At 41.4% G+C, this 19,710-nt stretch overlaps 2 protein-coding genes across 3 annotated transcripts; one reads left to right on the forward strand and one right to left on the reverse strand.

Annotated features, from left to right (window-relative positions):
• The first annotated feature begins 232 nt into the window (after positions 1-232).
• LOC110096235 (U-box domain-containing protein 44-like) lies at positions 233-18,491 on the forward strand. 2 transcript variants are annotated; one of them, XM_020822082.2, is made up of 4 exons: positions 233-1,503; positions 1,876-2,179; positions 7,088-7,578; positions 16,809-18,491. In XM_020822082.2, the coding sequence occupies exons 1-4, from the start codon at positions 283-285 to the stop codon at positions 17,796-17,798; spliced, it is 3,006 nt and encodes a 1,001-aa protein (XP_020677741.1). In that variant the 5' UTR covers positions 233-282; the 3' UTR covers positions 17,799-18,491. The 2 variants fall into 2 exon arrangements, with proteins under 2 accessions (XP_020677741.1, XP_020677742.1); XM_020822083.2 differs by having other exon boundaries at positions 1,879-2,179.
• Positions 2,833-7,078, reverse strand: LOC114579020. The gene has a single exon (XM_028692682.1). The coding sequence runs from the start codon at positions 5,393-5,395 to the stop codon at positions 4,661-4,663; it is 735 nt and encodes a 244-aa protein (XP_028548515.1). The 5' UTR covers positions 5,396-7,078; the 3' UTR covers positions 2,833-4,660.
• Positions 18,492-19,710: the final 1,219 nt, after the last annotated feature.

A 19,710-nucleotide genomic window follows, 5' to 3' on the forward strand; every position in this document is an offset into this window, starting at 1 on the left:
TGATGTTGACATTATTCCTTAAATTTTTATAATCAAAGTAATTTATTTTTGATATGCCAAAAAATATTATTATGCTTAATAACACTCATGACAATTATATAAGGAATGTCTCTCTTCTCTTTAATTAGCAAATGGGAGAGCCCTCTTAAAAATATTAAGCAAGCACTATGTTATGCTGTATTTCCAAAATTTTTATGAAAAATTCACTTTTATTATATATATATATATATATATATAAGCAAGCGCCATTCTTGTCTGAGTCTCCACTGCTGGCGGGGGACGATGACCGAAGAAGACCCCTCCGACGATTCCTTAACCGCCGCCTCCTACCTCATCTGCCGCGCTGCTCGCGCCATCGCCTCCAACTCGGACGTCCTCATCGACCGCCACGCCTTCACCGAGCTTTCCTCCTGCCTCCTCCACACGCTTCCTGTCCTTCGCGAACTGGAGGATAACCTTCATTCCTCCTCCATATCAACCATCGCCACCGCACTGGACGCCCTCTCTGAAGCCGCCGAGGTAGCTGCCTCCGCTGCTTCGAGCTCCATTGACTTCGAAAGCTCCCGCCGTAGTCGTTTATATGTCGTCATCAGCTCCCGCCAGACCTCCCGCCGCCTTTCTTGCGCCACCCGAGACTTCTACGTCGCCTTATCTCTCCTCCCCTTCTCCTCCTCGGCGCTAGACAAGGTTGAGGCGATCCGAGACCGCCTTGTCGCAGTTGAGTTCCGTGCTTCCTCCGCTGTCGAGGAGGTCCTGGACAAGATTGAGTCCGCGGTCTGCGACCAGGCCTCGGACCGTGCCTATGCTAATCACATCCTTAGGCTCGTTGCTGACGTCGCTGGCGTTTCCCCCGACCCGCTTACGCTTAGAGTAGAACTTGACAAGCTGCGGGCCGAGGTCGCCGAGTCCCGCGAGAGAAAAGACCTTGCTGAAGCCGTACAGATGGATCAGATTGTCTCCTTCCTCTCAATCTCGGATGCGGTCTCATCATTTCGGGAGAGGGAGGAGAGGTATCTTAGCAAACGAAATCGTTTGGGAAATCAGCCTTTGCCGCCACTCCAGCCCTTTCTTTGCCCCATCACTGGGGATGTCATGGATGACCCAGTGGAGACATCTTTCGGGCACACCTTTGAGAAGAGCGCCATTGAGAAGTGGTTTGCGGAGGGAAATTGTACTTGTCCTTTGACGATGACGCCCTTGAGTGTTGGCGATCTGCGGCCCAACTATACTCTGAAGAAATCCATTGAAGAGTGGAGGGAAAGAAACAGAATCATCACCATTGCCAACCTCAAAACTAAGTTTGAATCTAATGCTGAGCAAGAGGTGCTTCATTCTCTTGACCGGCTGGAGGAGTTCTGCAAAGAGGACTGTCATCGTGATTGGATTGTTTTTGAGAACTATCTGCCTGTTCTTGTTGGTTTGCTTGAAAGAAAGAGTTTGGAGATCAGGTGTCGCGCTCTGTTTGTGCTATATATCCTAGCTAAGGACAGTGATGATACAAAGGTATATGATTTTTTGTCAATAAAATTTTTTAAGTATCTTATGTTTATGCCCAATTTTGCCAATTGATACTTGTTATTGGTTTGAGTGTTATTGTGTGATCTCTGACGAGATTATCTATTATCTCCTACATTGTTAATTCAATTGACATTGGACTTTTTGATGAGCAGTGTTGCCTTTGATCTTCAAAGAAGAGAAGGCTAGGTATGTGATTGTTTGTCAAAAAAAAAAAAGTACATTATGTCAATTTTTCCAATGGAGATTTGTTGTTGGTTTGAGTGTTACAAATCTGCTTGCTTTAGCAACGGTGCTGCAATTATTTTATTTTGGGCATAAACATACAGTGTTCCCACTGATTAAATCTGCTTCCTTTAGCAGGAGCAACTTGCCTGTATCGATAAGCTGATTGAATTTGTTGTAATGTCTCTTGGAAGACGTAGTGAGGAACGTAAATTGGCCGTGGCACTTTTGCTGGAGTTGTCAAGAACTGAGCTGATTCGCAATAAGATTGGCAAGGCCCGTGGCTGCATTTTTCTTTTGGTGACTACTACAAATGATGGTAATCAGGCTGCAACTGATGCGACACAACTATTGGAGAACCTTTCTTACCTCGATGAAAATGTTGTGAAAATGGCAAAGGCAAACTATTTTAAGCCACTATTGCGATGTCTTGGATCAGGTTCTTTATCATGTTCTATCTCACTTCAGCATTTAATGTTCAACCTTTTTAGCTTTAATATTTTATCAATTTATATTCTCGGGTGTGTCAATTTGATAAAGACTTGATTTTTTGCCTTGTACCTTAAATTTATATGTAGTTTTTCCTTAGTTGAATTGATACTTTAGCATGCAATACTAAAATTAGATTGATAGGCGTACAAGGAGTGAGTGGGGATATAAGAGGCTTTAAATCAACCATTGAGCGTTTGTGCTTGGTATCCCCTCTCTGCTATGCGCATTGCCCCTTGCAAACTCTAAAATTTATAGAAATCTAGTCGGGTATCATGTGAAGGTGATGCGGTCCCATAACCCCATATCAGGGCCACCTTCATATAACGGTGCACATGGCTGCAGGTGCCACGTTCCACTATCGTTTTAACGTTTCTATTTTTTAGCTGCTTTATATATATACGACTTTTATTACTGCTTAGTCTAAACCGGTATTTGGTATGAACCGGTATAGTATATGTATCTCAAAGAAGTATAGAGAAAGGCAGAAAAAGATACATAGAAGAAATAGAAGACGAGTCTTCCACTGTTCCATTGAGTTTCTCCTTTTAGCCTAGGTTGTTTGAGTTTTGCAGGTTATTGTGTGCGTCTGCACCAGAAGGGAACTTCGACATTTATTTCCTCATAAGTGATTTTTTAGCCTTGTTCAGCATGTAGTTATCCCATGGACATGTTATCATTGAGCACTCAAGCTAGTTCTCATATATGGAGATAATTTATGCATTTCATCAGCCCTTGCCGGTTTTCTTCTACTGCTAATTATCTCAAACAAAACTAGGCTTCTTCCCATCATGGAAACTTTATGGGAGACTTTGACATTTTCTTCTTTAAGGTAGAAAATTTGGTTTAATCTTCTACCTTGTTTTGACCATCCTTTGTCACAAGATTGTTTCAATAGAAGGGTCTATTGTGAAATTTCATAATGGCATGCTAGGTTATTTCTATCTCATCCCCCTCCCCCACTATCTCATTCTTCCCCCCTCCCGCTCTCTCTCAATATTTTTAATTTTTTTTAGCACATAGTGTGAGAGAAAGGGCAAGTTTGGTGTTGCAAAATGTTATCCACCAACAAATAAAAATTTTAAATAAATTAAGAGAGCTCTTTACGTTCGTCTTGATTATTAGCTTTATCCCAACTATTTGGGGTCTACATTCTTAGTTTGAACATAAATGATTGATTGTCGATCTGAAATAAACTCAACTTTTCTCATCTAGTCTAAGGACCAATAATAACGGTTTTAACATCTACCTCATTAGGATAAAAAGTTTTTTTTTTTTTGTAAGTAATAATGCATGTCTTTGAATTGCTTCAATGATACATGTAGGTCATTGATTTGCTCATTTCTCTAGATTGGATCATGCTCTTATGCATTATAATAATGAAATCAAAGACCCTTTATATGATCAACTCATTTTAGCATAACAATATTACTAGTCACTTCGTTCCAATCTGTAACAAGAATCATGACGCCTTATGCTAATTTGTCGTTTACATGCTCTTATACATTATACTCATTTTAGCATAACAATATTACTAGTCACTAGCGCCCTGTAGTCCACACAAAATCGTCAGCTGTCGTCTTTTTTCTTCACCAATAGAACTGGACTAGAGAAAGGACTAAGGCTTGGTCTGATGATTCTTGCCTCTAGCATCTCTCTAATCAACTTTTTAATTTTATCTTTCTGAAATTGGGAGTAGCGATAAGGCCATTCGCTGATGGGTGACACACCTTCCCTCAAAATGATGGCGTGCTCCTGCTCCCTCTGCAGTGGCAATCCCTGAGGTGGTTGAAACACCTCTTGGAACTGCTGAATCAACGACTGTATAGAGAGGGGTATGTCCCATCCCTCTTCCAATCTAACCCCCTCCAAACTGTGCAGCTCCATCAAATATCCTCCGCCTGCCAACTGTATATCCCTCACCATAGTTTTAAGAGAAACAATAAATTTGCATAACCCTGCATCTCCCTTAATTACCACATTCCTTTCATCTACCATCAACTCTATCGTGAGTGCTCCCCAATTCACTTTGGTGTCTCCCAAAGTCTGTAGCCATTTCATTCCCAGGATAACATCTGTACTCCCAAGCTCTAGTGGAAGAAAATCTCCCCCCACCTGAATCCCATGGATAGTCAATAGCACTCATCTACAAATCCCTTGGCCTTTCTCCATCTTCCCCGTACCCATCATCACCCCGTAACAACATGTATCCACCAATCTCACTCCCATTTGGTCAACGACCTGAGTAGAAATGAAATTATGAGTAACCCCACTATCAATCAACACCTCCACCTCCTTGTTCTCTATCTCCCCCTTCACTTTCATGGTATGATTCGTAATGAATCCTACCACTGAGTTCAGGGAAACCTCATCTAGATCCAAATGCAGCTTATCCTCCATCTCCTCCTTTGTCTCCTCCTTACCTCTCTCATCAGTTCCTCGTCATCACAGATGGTGAGAACCCGAAGAGTTCGGTCCTTGCACCGATACCCAGGCGAATACTTTTCATCGCACATGGAGCACAACCCCTTAGCCCTCTTCTCTTCATCTCTTTTTCTATCAGCTGCTTGAAATTTCCCCCACTCCCTCCTCCTACTGTCTTCTCCTTGGTGGCCTCCCGAGTACCTCCTATTGCAGGACCTTTAGGTGCTAGATGAGTAGTCTTCATCCTGTAAGTGCCACCTGTGCTGCTACTCCTGGCTCCCTTCTCCAGATTTCTCTGATTTTCAACCAGCTGGGTCAACTTCATGGCCTCCCCCAAGTCACGGGGCATTAGAACATTCACTGATGCTCGGACCTCTGCCTTCAACCCTTTCATGAAATTCATCTCCAATATTGTATCTGATAATTGCTCCAGCCTACTGGCTAGGTGCTCAAATCGCTCTTGATAATCTACTACTGATCCCTCATGCGTCAAAGCAAATAACTGCTCATAGAAATCTCCTACCTGGTCGGTTTGGAAACGTTCTATTATGCAGTCATTGAATTCCCTCCAGTTTCTAATAGGTCTCCTCTGATCTCTCCAATGATACCAAGATAGAGCTTTTCCTTCCAAGCACAAGTATGCCGCTGTTAGCTTCTCCTCCCTCGTCAGTCCATTGACGGCGAAGTATCGCTCCACCTTAAAAATCCACTCATACATATATTCTCCTTCAAATATGGGCATCTTCAACTTCCTAACCTTATGATCGCCATCATTCCCCCTTATTCTTTCATAGCTTCCTCTCTCCTAAGCGCTAGGCCCTCCCAATGTCTCATGGTTTTCCCTTACCCTGTCATAGTCCAAACCCCATTCGAATTCCCCCATTCTTTCATCAAAATCAGCACCTCGGCGACTATAATATCCCTCTTGGCGTTCCCCATACCCACCAACGGCGACTATACATCCGATTTTTCATGTATCGCAGTTGAGAAAGGCCATTGGTGACTATATTTCCAACCTCGAGTTACCGGCGACACTTATTGAGGATTTAGAGGTGGTTCTGAAGCCCTTAGAGCTAATGGGGGTTCGCCATAAAGAAGATGGAACTAAGTATTGATCAAGTGGAAAAACCTTCATGATTACGAGGCCACGTGGGAGCCATACGAGAGGGTGAAACATCAGTTTCCTGGTTTTCACGTTGAGGACAAGGTGATTCTTTTGGAGGGCGGTATTGTTAGGCCGGCTCACCCTGAACCGGCCCAAGGGCCAACTCAGCTTATCTACAGGAGGCGGAAACAGTCTGCCTCCCTTGATGTTTTCTGGGACATGATGAAGAAAATCAAAGGGGGTGGAAGGGCAAAGACGAATTCTTACATTCGTAGGGTGGAAGATAAGGTGGAAATCATGGAAGGAGAAAAAAGAAGACCCTATATGGATCCTGTTCAGAGGGAAGAAAGAGGTCGTCTCTCCCAATCTCTAGACAAGAGAGTCTAGAGCCCATGTCGCTAAGAAACCCTAATTCCAATCAATTAAAATATAATCTTCCCTAATCCTCTCATCCTCTTTAATACAAAAGCTTTTATAATCTAATTTCCCTCCCGGGCCCTAGCCCTCCCCTCCTTTTCAAATTGAAATCAATTGGGCAAGTGGGGCCCATCCTTTGGGTGGAAAACATCAAGGGAGGCAGACTGTTTGCGCCTCCTGTAGACAAGCTGAGTCAGCCGGCTGTGCCGGTTCATGATTAACCGGCCTAACAGAGTCATTTCCCAAACCATCCACCAAATCTTATGGTAATGTATGCCCCAAGTCTACTGCCAATAGCCGCAAATTGCAAGACATTGTTATTTGGCCTACAAAATTCAAAGGAGCTATTGTTCTTATGTAACATCCAAATCCCATGCCCATGTCTGTTGTTGGTTCGTCTGAAATCACCACCCAAATTCATTGTTGTCTTTAGGGACATTCCTACTCGGGTTGATACCACCTTGAGACATCGCCATTCATACTAATGTTGCCTATAGAAGTTAGCAACGATGTCATGACCTACCTGTACGACACCTGTTGTTGACGTTCATTGCCAGGATTATCAGTGCCACCAGCATCTCTATTTTGATGGCTGCGATGGTAACTTAATATAAACTACTCTTCAATTGCTTGCAGTTGGACCAACTCTATTTGTTCTCACAACTATTGGATTTTTACAAGAGGATTAGATGATTTAGATCCTTTTTGTTTCCCTTTTGGAGTTTTTTACATAAAAATTATTGTTTCTTCAATTATGTGTGACAGCCCAAAATTCTGCGGTTCATACAAGTGCATAATTTTCTAACTCTCAATTTATGAAAATTCATCTGTCGCTCAGCAAATCACATTATTTCCTACATATTCATTTCTACAAAATAACCAGATCTTATATATTCGTTTGGATACTTTTAGGAAATGACGATGTGAAGAAGATCATGGTGACGACCTTAGCTGAAATTGAGCTGCCTGACCAAAGTAAAGCAGCTCTATTAAGAGATGGTGCACTGGACGCCCTTCTTCATCTGGTTAAACATAGTGATCCAGATATCAAAACAATGGCTGTTAAATCACTTCAAAGTCTTTCAAGCTTACCTGAAAATGGTGTGAAAATGATTAGCGAAGGAGCACTATCTCCACTTATTGACCTTTTACGTCATCACCACTATACTGCATATCATATATTAAGTGAACTTGCGGCCACTACGATTATGAACATTATTTCATCGGCAGTTGATCTGAAAGATGATGAATCTTTAATACTTCTGAAATCTGATGACGACATATTCTCGCTATTCTCTTTAGTTAACTTGACAGGTCCAAGCATACAACGAAGTATTCTTCGAACTTTCTATGCCTTATGCCATCTAACTTCCGCTGAAGATATAAAATATAAGCTCAAACAGGTCAGTAACCACATATATTGGTTTTAGTTAAAATGCTTTCTACCATATGAACCGATGGACAAAATGATGTTTAAAAGAGCACAATTTTCATGTATATGATGAAGGAACACACTTGAGTAACTCAGTTGAGAGACATCCTTGTGGTTCTATTCTATGTTTACTAAAACTTCTTGCTGTTGAATTAGATTTTGTGCTTGGAGCAATTATTAGGTTTTGTTTTCATTGTTACCTAAAAGGTTGTGGGCTCGGATCCCTGAAACAATATTGCATTACTATTGTAAGGCTACATACTTCATCCTCTTCCTAGATCCTGCATTCCCGAGAGCCTCATGCATTGAGTTGAACTTTTATTACATGCTAAATATATCAAGCATGTTTATGTAATTTCAAGATTTGGCGATCACAGCACTTTTTTTTTTGGAGAGTCATTCCTTCCTCTCGGATTGAAGGAAATTGTATCTTTGTTTGTGTTCTTGAATCTACTAGTGAAATATATTGTTTTTCTCCATTTTCCTTGAGTTTTCTCCACTAAAACTGCTGCGATTTGCTGTTTTTCTTCTGAAAACAGCAGTTTTCTCTTGTTTTGGTATTGATTTCGGTTAGGTTTACTTGCGAACCGAAGTATTTCCTATCAAGGCATTGATTTTCGATCAATTGAATTTGGAACTTAACCAGGCAAGCATGAGATTTGTAATTTTGTATCCCTAACAAGACTCCTGACTTACTCCATTGTTATCTTGATAATCGCCTTATTGAATACTTCACAACACACGTTTTCATCATAATCCCTGTATCATCTAGACCACTAGCCCTGTATCATCCAGAAAACTAACTAAGCAACATCTGATAAATGCCTGCTTGAACCTCTAAGACTTTTAGAAATCCACGCTATCCCCACTCTGAGTCCTTTTAACCTCACATTGAAAGAGAAAATGGAATATCTTTTTTATTATGGTCTTGACTAGAATCAATAGCTAATGCCACATTGTAGTGGTTAAATTTCCTTGTAGTGTTAGCTAGACATGAAGCATGTTATATGCATCTAATGCCTCTTTTTAGTTTCCCAAAATGTACTCCAAGAGCCACATCATAACTGGGCCGGCTATATAAGTCGGGTTACCTGCCAATTCTTCACATCAACATTGTACTATTATTCTCTTAATGCAAGTTGGCAAATGGTGAAGCTTATCTTAGCTCTTCTCCTGAACCCTTGAGCGTTTTGAAATGGATTTTAAATGTAAGTTTGGAGAGAAAACATAACCCAGAACTGTTCAATATACTTTCCTTTTTTTTCTGCGAGCGTGTAATCTGGTGGACTTGGTTTAAGTTCTTCCCAATCCAGGAACCAAAATTCTACTACTTTTGAACGTTGGAGCTGGCTATTTTTAATTTGATCTGCACTTAAACTAAATTGGAATTTATCATGTGGTTTAGATTGGGAAAGTGTTTAGCCCATTTAGTTGACCAGATATTGGTTCAGATTGATTTGCTTACTAATATAAATAAGCTAATTATTCACACTGTTTGTAGCTTACTATGGAACATCATCATAATATTATCATTAGCCTTGTCTAACTATTTTGTTCCAATTTATAAATCCTCCTCCATTTATTCTCGTTGAATAATATGAGGTACCTACTCTAATATGTGCCAATAAAAAAAAAATCCTAATTTGTGCATGTCTTGTGGCATTACTTCTAGCTATATTATTTTTTAACTACCATTTTCTTTCATAGTTGTTTCACATTAATTCTTACCCACCTTAGTGATGCATCTTTGGTTGTTTGTTGTACCTGGTCAAATAATTAGAGTTTATTTTTCATAATTATATTTTCAATAGATATTATTCTTGTCACGTTTCTCTCCTTGCAAGCTTTATTACACAAAAATTTAATATTTTGATCTCGGTTATACAATTTTGTTGTGATGACTTTTTCTTCCAATTCTAAATTCATATGACAGTCAATCTAGCTGTAGTTTTAAATTGCCTTTATGTCTTCATAATATTCTCTTGTTGTATATACTCCTAAAATACTTATATATTTTAGAAGAAAATGATCATAAAATTTAAAATATTCATAAGACAACATATTTTATTAGAAAATTCTGGTGAAATCAATTTATAAATCTCACTTGCATCAACAAGTGTCAATTTCTTAAAGATTTGCACTAGTGCCAAAAAATTATGAAAAAAACATAATGTAAATAAATCACTACAATATCTATATTATGGAGAAAATGGTTTGTGATTTGGACTTGCAATGACTCTTGAAAAAATTTATTTGTCTGGTTCAAAATACGGGCTATTACATCTTGCGTGTGGTTCCTTCCAACGAACAAAGAATTCATGGGAGAAGGAGAGATCTAGTGGGAGAGAGGATCTCGGGGTTTTGATGGACCGGCTATTGATGGACCGGTTCACCCGGTCCATCCGCCCAGACCTGGGCGGGTCTACAGCCGGAGAGAGAGGGCTGGCGAACCCGAGGGGAGTAGGGGGAAGCCACGGTGGGCCCCTTGGGCCCACCTTTTGATCAAACGGCTGAAAGGGGGGGGGAGCGGAAGGTAGAAGTTTTGGAGGGGGAGATGGGCCAATTGAAGGAGGAAGTGGGTGAGAAACTTTCGTCGATGGAGGAAAAATTCTCAACCCTAGAGGAGAGGTTTGGAGTAATGGAAGAGATGATCCATAAATTGGTAGAAGCTCAAGTTGTTCAATGAAATTCTAAGGAAAAAGGGAAATCGCCGGTGCCAAACCCTAACCCTAACCCTAATTTTCCAATTAGAGAAGAGGGAGTGATCCAAAGTGAAGAGGGCATGCTGGGGCAATGGTCAAAGGAAGGGGGGCCGGCCATACATGGGCTCGGTGGGCCCCCACGGCACACGTGAGGGGGGGCCAAATCAGGTAGGGGTATTTCCGGAAGGGAACCGTGCCACATGGGAGCAAGGGGGACCCACGATGCACTTGGGAGGAGGCTATGGAGGAAGAAGGGAAGATTACGACATGGGCTATGGAGAGCCAAGAGAACCCCCATGGAGGGGGATCCAAATCCCTTACCCGGGGGAGAGGAGGGGAAGACCACAGGGAGAGGGATTCACTCAGGGGACATGGGGAGATGGAAGAACCTTCAACCGAGCCGATAACCGCATGAGGAAATTAAAGCTTCCTATTTTTGAAGGAGATGATGCTTATGGGTGGATCTACAGGGTGGAGCGCTATTTTGCAGTAAATGGCGTCACAGAAGAGGAGAAGTTGATGGCGGTTCCGGTATGTTTGGAGGGGAAGTCATTGGCCTGGTTTCAATGGCTTGAAGGAAGACAACATGTTAGGAGTTGGGAGGAGTTCAAAGACCTCCTACTTCACAGATTCCGGGTGTCCAGCGAGGGTACACACTATGAGCAATTTGTGTCTCTAGTGCAGGAGGGCACAGTGGCAGAGTATAGGGAGCAATTTGAGCTACTCTCAGGCAGATTGAGAGGGATTCCAGATGACCTTTTGGAGGGTAATTTCATGAAGGGGTTGAAGCCCCACATCAGAGCCGCCATCAGAGTAGTTGATCCACATGGGTTAGTGAAGATCATGGAGACTGCACAGCTTGTAGAGGACAAGCTGAAGGTTGAGCCACCAAGGAGATCAGGTGTGTCTTACCCCACTTACCGACCACCGCTCATGATTGGAGGCCCAAAGGCGACTACCATCCTTCCTCCTAGGGAGGTAGCCAAGGAGAAAATCACTACGGCAGTGAACCAAGGAGGGTTCAAAAGATTGACTGATTCAGAGCTGAAGGAAAAAAGGGCCAAGGGCCTTTGCTACCGATGTGATGAGAAGTTTACACCGGGACATAGGTGTAAGGAAAAGACACTACATATGATCTTAGTGGGGGATTCAGAGGAGGAGGAAGGGGACACAGGGGCAACTGAGGAGGATGGAGAGGAGGAAGAGCACCCTCTTTTGGCTATGGTGGAGGTCTCACTCAACTCCATAGCAGGACTGACATCGCATTCCACCATGAAGCTGGAAGGGGAGATTGCAGGGTGCAAGGTGATGGTTCTGATTGATAGTGGGGCCACCCACAACTTCATAGCTTGCTGATTGGTAGAGAGGGTGGGGCTACCGGTGACCCAAGGGAGAGGTGTAGGAGTCATTTTGGGCACGAGGAAGGAGCGCTGTAGCGGGCAGTGTAAGGGAGTGACCCTTACATTGCAAGGAGAGGAGACAGTGCAAGACTTTCTACTGTTGGACTTGGGAAGCACCGACGTGATACTGGGGATGCAGTGGCTCCAATCCTTGGGTGAGATGAAAGTGAATTGGAAGAAGTTATACATGGAGTATGGGAAGGGGAGCAGGAAAGTGACACTATAGGGAGACCTCAGTTTATGCAGAGCCAGAGTGGCCTTGAAGTCCATCTTCAAGACTTTGAGAGAGGAGGGAGAGGGCTATTTGATAGAGCTACAGCAAGTGGGTAGGGAGGCAGAAAGAGAGCCAGGAGTCATACTTGAGGTGGTCCAGGACCTTCTACAGCAGCACTCCACCGTGTTTCAGATGCCCAAGGGACTACCACCTATCAGATCCAGGGGGCATGCTATTGTGTTGAAGACCGGGGTAGCACCCATCAGCGTGCGACCCTACAAATATCCTCATGCTCAGAATGAGAAGATTGAGAGGTTGGTGTCAGAGATGTTGGAGGCTCAGGTGATCCAGCCCAGTGTGAGCCCATTTTCCAGTCCTGTACTCTTAAGTGAAGAAGAAAGATGGTAGTTGGAGATTCTATGTAGACTACCGGGCCCTCAACAAGGAGATTGTGTTGGACAAGTTTCATATTCCTGTGGTAGATGAGCTTTTGGATGAACTTGGGGGAGCCACCATCTTCTCCAAGGTGGACTTGAAGTCTGGTTATCACCAGATTAGGATGAGGACTGAAGACATTCAGAAGACAGCCTTCCGGACACACGAAGGCCATTATGAGTTTTTAGTGATGCCATTCGGGCTCACTAATGCTCCCTCCACCTTCCAAGCCCTGATGAATCAGGTCTTCCAGCCCTACTTGAGGAGGTTTGTCTTAGTTTTTTTTGATGATATATTGGTGTATAGCAAATCTCTGCAGGACCATATCAGCCATCTTGGGGTGGTACTCACGATCTTATTGGAGCATCAGCTATATGCCAACCAGAAGAAGTGTTCTTTCGCTTAGAAGGAGGATTATCTGGGACACATCATTTCAGAGAGTGGGGTGGCGGCTGACCCCACCAAGATAGAGGCCATGGTGAAGTGGCCTACACAAAAATCCCTTAAAGGCCTAAGGGGATTTTTGGGACGGACGGGCTACTACAGGAGGTTCATCAAGGGCTACGGTTCCATAGCAGGTCCTTTGACTGATCAGTTAAAAAAGGGCAATTTTCAATGGGGAGAAAAGGCAGAGGAGGCCATGAAGACCCTGAAGGAAGCCATGACTAGTGCCCCGGTTTTGGCACTTCCAGATTTCACCCAGCAGTTTGTGGTTGAGACTGACGCTTCAGGAGTGGGTTTGGGAGCGATACTCATGCAGAATCATAGGCCGATTGCTTTCTTCAGCAGGATCTTATCGCCTAAAACAAAGTTGAAATCAGTTTATGAGCGGGAACTGATGGCCATTGTGTTGGCTATTCAAAAATGGACGGCCTTATCTATTGGGGCAACGATTCATAGTTCGTACCGATCAGCGGAGTCTCAAGTACTTACTAGAGCAGAGATTGGTGGCAGAAGAACATCAGAGGTGGCTAGCCAAACTCTTGGGATATGAGTTTGAGATTCAGTATAAGCCAGGGGTTCAAAACAAGGCGGCAGATGCTCTTTCCCGTATGGAATGCTCACAGCTGATGGCACTATCTGTACCATAATTGGTAGATTGGGGTGAAATGATGAAGGAAAATCAACATGTAGAGGAGCTAGAGAGGATTCGGGCGGCTATCCAGAAGGGAGGAGGGTTCAAAGGGTATCACCTGGAGAACTCTCTTTTGTTGTACAAGGGGAGGTTGGTACTACACCGTGACTCCACATTTGTCCCCATTCTGCTACGGGAGTACCACGATAGCTGTATTGGTGGACATTCAGGGCTGGAGAAGACCTATCGGCGGGTGAAGGCCGAATTCTTTTGGAAAGGGTTAAGAGGTGAAGTTGAAGACATGGTAAGCAAATGTGATATTTATCAACGAAACAAATATCAAGCTTGTGCCCTTAGTGGTCTGCTGCAGCCCTTGGTGCTTCCAAACAAGATTTGGGAGGAAGTCACTATGGATTTTATTGAAGGATTACCCAAGTTTGATGGGTACACAGTCATCATGGTGGTAGTTGACCGGTTGAGCAAGTATAACCATTTAATTCCACTACGACACCCTTTTTCAGCTCCTACTGTGGCATCTACTTTCATCTGAGAGGTGGTTCGATTGCATGGGGTCCCCACTTCTATTGTCTCAGATAGGGACAAAGTTTTCTTGAGCTCATTTTGGAAGGAGATCTTCAAAATGCAGTGTACATTCTTGAAGCGCAGTACAACATACCACCCACAGACATACGGACAGTCCGAGGTGGTGAACCGGAGCGTGGAGACTTATTTGAGATGCTTCGTGGGGGAGAGGCCTAAGCAGTGGGTCAAATGGCTGCCATGGGCAGAATATTAGTACAACACTTGCTATCATACCGCATCTCAGTTCACACCTTTCAGGATTCTTTATGGGAGGGATCCACCACCGTTGGTGAATTATCAGAAGGGGACGACCCCTGTATATCTAGTGGATCAATACTTGGAGGAGAGGGATAGGGTGTTAGGAGAGTTGAGGGAACACCTATTGAGAGCCCAGCAGATTATGAAGACCAAGGCGGATGCTCATCGCAAGGATGTGACATTTGAGGTGGGAGAGATGGTATACCTGAAACTACGGCCTTACCGACAGAAGACTTTAGCTAGCAGAAGGAGTGAGAAGCTTTCTCCACGATATTACAGGCCTTTCGAGATTGAAAGGAAAGTTGGGATGGTGGCCTACCGTCTCAAGTTGCCTCCTCATTCATCCATCCACCCTGTATTCCATACATCACTATTGAAGAAGAGCATAGGGGATCATACTGTGGCCACTCCTACTATACCCCAGGGCCTCACAGAAGATATGCAATTCGTACTAGAGCCACTACAGGTGAAAGAAGTGAGGAAGAATGATCAAGGCAAGAGGGAGGTGCTCATCGAGTGGAAAGACTTACCGACACATGAGGCTACTTGGGAGATGTACGAAGCCCTGCAGGTGCAATTTCCAGACTTCAACCTTGAGGACAAGGTTGATCTTCTAGAGGGCGGTATTGATTGACGGCTATTGATGGCCGTACGGTCCATCCGCCCAGACTCGAGCGGTCTACAGCCGGAGAGGGAGGGCGGCGAAACCCGAGGGGAGCAGGGAGAAGCCACGTATGGCCCTTGGCCACCTTTGATTCAAAACGGACTGAACGGGAGGGGGGGACGGATGTTGAGGGGAGATGGAGGGATTGGGAGGGTAATTGGGAGTTAGGATTGTGTGTATGAAGGGGGGATTAGGGTAGTTTTTAGGCATTATGAAGTGTAATCTCTTTCTAGTTTTCTTCTCTAGCTTCTTTTCTTTCTAGGGTTTTCTTGTGGGAGATCTTGTCCTTCTCGAAGTGGACAAACTTATCTTGTTTTCTCTTGGTTTCAACAAAGGTCTTGTCTTCATCTCATCTTTGTGATTGTTTCTCTTGTTTTGGTGAGAAATTCCTCATTTTTGGGGAAATTAGGGCAAAACCGAATTGTGAAACCCTAGGCGTATCAAGTTTCTGTGCATGCGCTCCGTGACGATATGAACTTAGAACTTGAGAGGAGGAGCGGGTCTAGCAAGGAGAGACTTCGGTTTTTTCTACTGTCGACGTGATGGACTTATGTGCGTGGGGTATTTATAATGTTGGTGTAGTAGATTAGTAATTAACGCTCATGTTGTATTGTATATATATATATATATATATATATCTCCTAGGATAATCCGTTGCCCTTTTTAGCACTCTCAAAATGTAAATTCGAGCGCTTTCGCAACAATTTAGTATTTGAGTGAGGTTTAATCTAGGAGATAACGAAATCTTATGCCATCACTTTTGAGTATGAGAAATTTAATGAAATCAATGTTTTCAATATCTAGAAGATGAAGATGAGAGTACCTTTTTCCAAGGTGGTTCATTTAAGGCTTTAAAGGGGATGAATTTCCTAGTTAGTACAAATAAGGAGGAAGAAATGAATAACAAGAATCCTTAGTTTGATTATCTTCAGTTTGGGAGACAAAGATCTTTGAAAAATAGTTGATCAATGGCACACAAAAGAGATATGGGAAATATTGGAATCCATCTACATGATGAAGTCATTCACAAATCATCTATATTTGTAGCAATAATTGTTCACATTTCACATCAAGTTGCTGCACCTCTATGAAATGATGTGAAGTTGTTGCACCTCTCTAAATGTATCTTCTAGTGTTTCTCTTGCACCTTTTTCCTTTACTCGTTTCATTGTAGGATAGATTTTACCTCTCATGGATATTGTGTTCTTTTCATATAGCAAAGTGGTGATAATATGCTTATAAATGGATGATGGAGAGCATAAAAAGATCGAAATTTTATTTTCATCTTCAATTTCAACATTTAGGTTTGCTAGATCCAAAAATAGATTTTTGTAAGCATCAATTTAGAAGTGAGACATTTGAAGATGAGCTTCAATTCAGAAGATGAGCATAGAGAAATAATTCTGTTGACATGCTTATCCTGGTGATCTTAATTCTCAAGTTCAAGAGGTGTTTGTGCAACTATTGATACCCGTTTGGGGTCTAGGCGAGGTGCCTTTAGTGGTTTAGGTGGTGTTAGTTTTGTTTCTCTTAAGTTGGCACTCCCAAAGTAGAGTTATAGCACCTCGGTTACGGATAAAAATTTGAACTAGAAGATACCCTTAGTGCCTATATACCAAGCAGCAGGAACCGGGTTAGGTTGAGTATTGTCAGGCTATTACATGTCAAATTTGAACCACTGATTTTAGTTTAATACTTGCTGATGATATGTAGTTCTGTGAACCTAGCTTTCATCATAACTAAAAATTTATGTTAAATAAATTGCATCTAAGATTTAGCTTCTAATTTTGTCTGAATCATCGGTTTCCTCTAGTTTTTCTACTAAGCTATTTTACTAACTTCATTAGCACTTTGCTTTCTGATGCGCACAGTGTAATGCTATTGAAGTATTGATTCCACTTTGCCAAAACAATAATATATTAGTAAGGCTCAATGCCATCAAGCTATTATCTTGCTTGACAGAAGATATAGATGCCAGTGTATTAGCAGATAGCAGTTGCTTGCAAACCTTGCAATCCATCATTAAAACATCCAAAGATGATGAAGAGATAGCTGCTTCAATGTACATTATTTCTAACCTTCCTGCTGATTGCCTACAAATCATTCAATGGCTTCTTGAAGGGAATGGACTTGTAGTCATCATCCAGTTTTTAAAAAATGCTAAGCTTGGCGGTCCATCCAAGAATGAGATTACAGAAAATGCTGCCAGAGCTTTGTGCCATTTTACAATACCTACGAATTTTGAATGCCAGAAGAAAGCAGTTCAGGCTGGTGTGATCTCTGATCTTCTCCACTTGTTGGAATGTGGCACTTCTTTATCGAAGAGATATGCAGCAATTTCATTGGCGCAATTCTCCGAGAACTCTTTTAAGCTGACCAAGCCGGTCGAAAAGCCCTGCGGTTTCTTTTGCTGTGCAGCAGCACCTGAAGAAGTCTGTGAAGTACATAATGGTGTTTGCTCAGTAGAACAATCATTTTGTCTTTTAGAAGCAGAAGCTGTTCTGCCACTTGTTAGATTACTTTCTGAGCCTGATATAACAGTAAATGAAGCTGCTTTAATAGCTCTTTCAACACTCATTGTCGATGAGAGACTGCAGAGTGGCAGCAAACTACTTTTTCAAATGAATGGAATTGTCCCTATCATAAAGCTGCTCAATTCTGAATCTCCTGATGTTCAGGTAAAGGCTGCTCTTGTTCTGGAAAGGATTTTCCGTCTCGAGGAATATAAGAAGATTTACGGCGCTTCTGCGCAAATGCCTCTCATCTGCATAACTCACAAGGGGGATTCCATGGTCCGAGCTTTGGCTGCAAAGATTCTTGCTCATCTGAATGTTCTTCATGAGCAATCCTCTTACTTTTAGAAGGCACGCCCACAAGAAATCAAAATTTCAACAACCTTAGATCTGTTTTTCTGGACAAAACACTGCCTTGAGATCAAGACATACGGGAATATGCTTGATGCCAATGTACTTATTTTCTATAATTGGTTCAGGAGGGACACAGATTGATTGTAAATAGAGATGCACCCTTACATTCCAAACCTGAGCTTCCTGATGAAGGTTTCGTTTGGGACGGTTTTCTTATTGCTTCTTAAACCTACTTTCTAGTAAAAAAATTAAAAGTTTTGTACTAAAAAGCTGCTTTAAGAAGCAGTAAAAAAACCGTCCCAAACGAAGCCAAAGAGTTGCCAGCAGTCCATTTTTACTTGGATGCGGAAGATGCAAGCTGAAAGGTGAAATCTTAGCCTGTGAAAACTGAGAGGGCGGTTTGATTATTTTCTCGGATTGAATTATGATATATCATTGCTGCAATGGGGATGTGTTTGTGATGGATGCTCAGAAACTCTTCAATAGCAATTCTCTGTAAAGTTTTATTTTCTTGTTGGCCAAATATAGAGCTTATTCTGTCATTTTCATGTATAGATCCAGCATTCTCATGTAATTTTCAGGCTTAGGGTTTTCTAGGAATTATCTTTTACATTATGGAACAGCTTGTGTACCTATATATTGCTGATGAGTTGATTTTTTGTATCAATGCATGATTCAGATGCTCAATTGCAGTCAGATTCAACCCTTCAAGTCATTTCTAAGAAGGAAGCACTTAGAGCCACCGTTCTTGAACCGTCTTGACTCAATAATTGGATTAATTATTCTGGGTGTACGTCGAACGTCATCTGGAGACTAACCAGAATGCGCCATGTCACCCCTGTGCTTAGTATTTGACGTGGTGCATTCTGGTTGATCTCCGGACGGTGTTCTGCATTCGATCTCTGCACAGAAAAATTTCTCCAATAACTGAGATGAGATGAGCGTCTATAATGCACAAGTTTTGTTAGATCTCAACCATTGGATTTTTTTTTTAATGATTAGAGTTAAAAATCAAGAAATCAACTTTAAAAGTATTTAAATTTTGTCAAATAAATTCCAATTTAACAAAAAAAAATTTATATGTATATTACTGAAATTTTTTTATAAAATTAAAATTTATAATTTAAAATGTATGTCAATTTGCAATTAAATTATTATTTTCTTTTAGATCAAGATATTCTATTCAATACATGAAAATTTGAATTTGTAAATAATTTTTAAGGACATTTTGTAGCTATTTTAACGATTGCAAATAACCTTTGTGTTTGTTTCAAAATTATTACAAATTTCTTGTATTTGTAATCGGGTTCAAGCCATTGAGTAGTGGCTTTTCAAATGGTATAATTCACGAAAAATTTCTACCTATGGTTCTAAATATCCTTGTATCAAGTAAAATCATATAAATCATTCCAATATCTCTTCATCAAATACAACCCCACGAACATCATGAAGATTTAATGTAAGAAAATTATGTTTTCATAAATTTAGATATGAAGAAATATTTAAAAAAAAATTAAAAGAAATGACTAGAAAATTTTATGTAGTAGACCAATACACAAGTTAAACATAGTAGTATAGAAATAAATTTAATTGATTTCCTTATTGGTCTCGAATCGGGAGAAAAAAAATTGGATTATCATCTAAATGAGAAGGATAACGTGCAGAAATACTATTTGTTAATAGAATATAGTGTTACCTAAGACTAGGAAGATTTGTAAGTTTTTTTCTTTATCATGTATTCTTTTTTTTTAATAAAAAAATTTAATTGTCAATGTCAGTCTTAAATCCTGATGAAAAAAATTAAAAAAATTTCTTAAATTCAATAATTTGTATCCCCGTATAAAAAAAATTTGGGAGATTTACATACATACCACCTTTTACTATTCTATTTACATATTTAACACTT

Source organism: Dendrobium catenatum, unplaced genomic scaffold (genome assembly GCF_001605985.2).
Source record: "Dendrobium catenatum unplaced genomic scaffold, ASM160598v2 fragScaff_scaffold_156, whole genome shotgun sequence".
NCBI lineage: Eukaryota > Viridiplantae > Streptophyta > Magnoliopsida > Asparagales > Orchidaceae > Dendrobium > Dendrobium catenatum.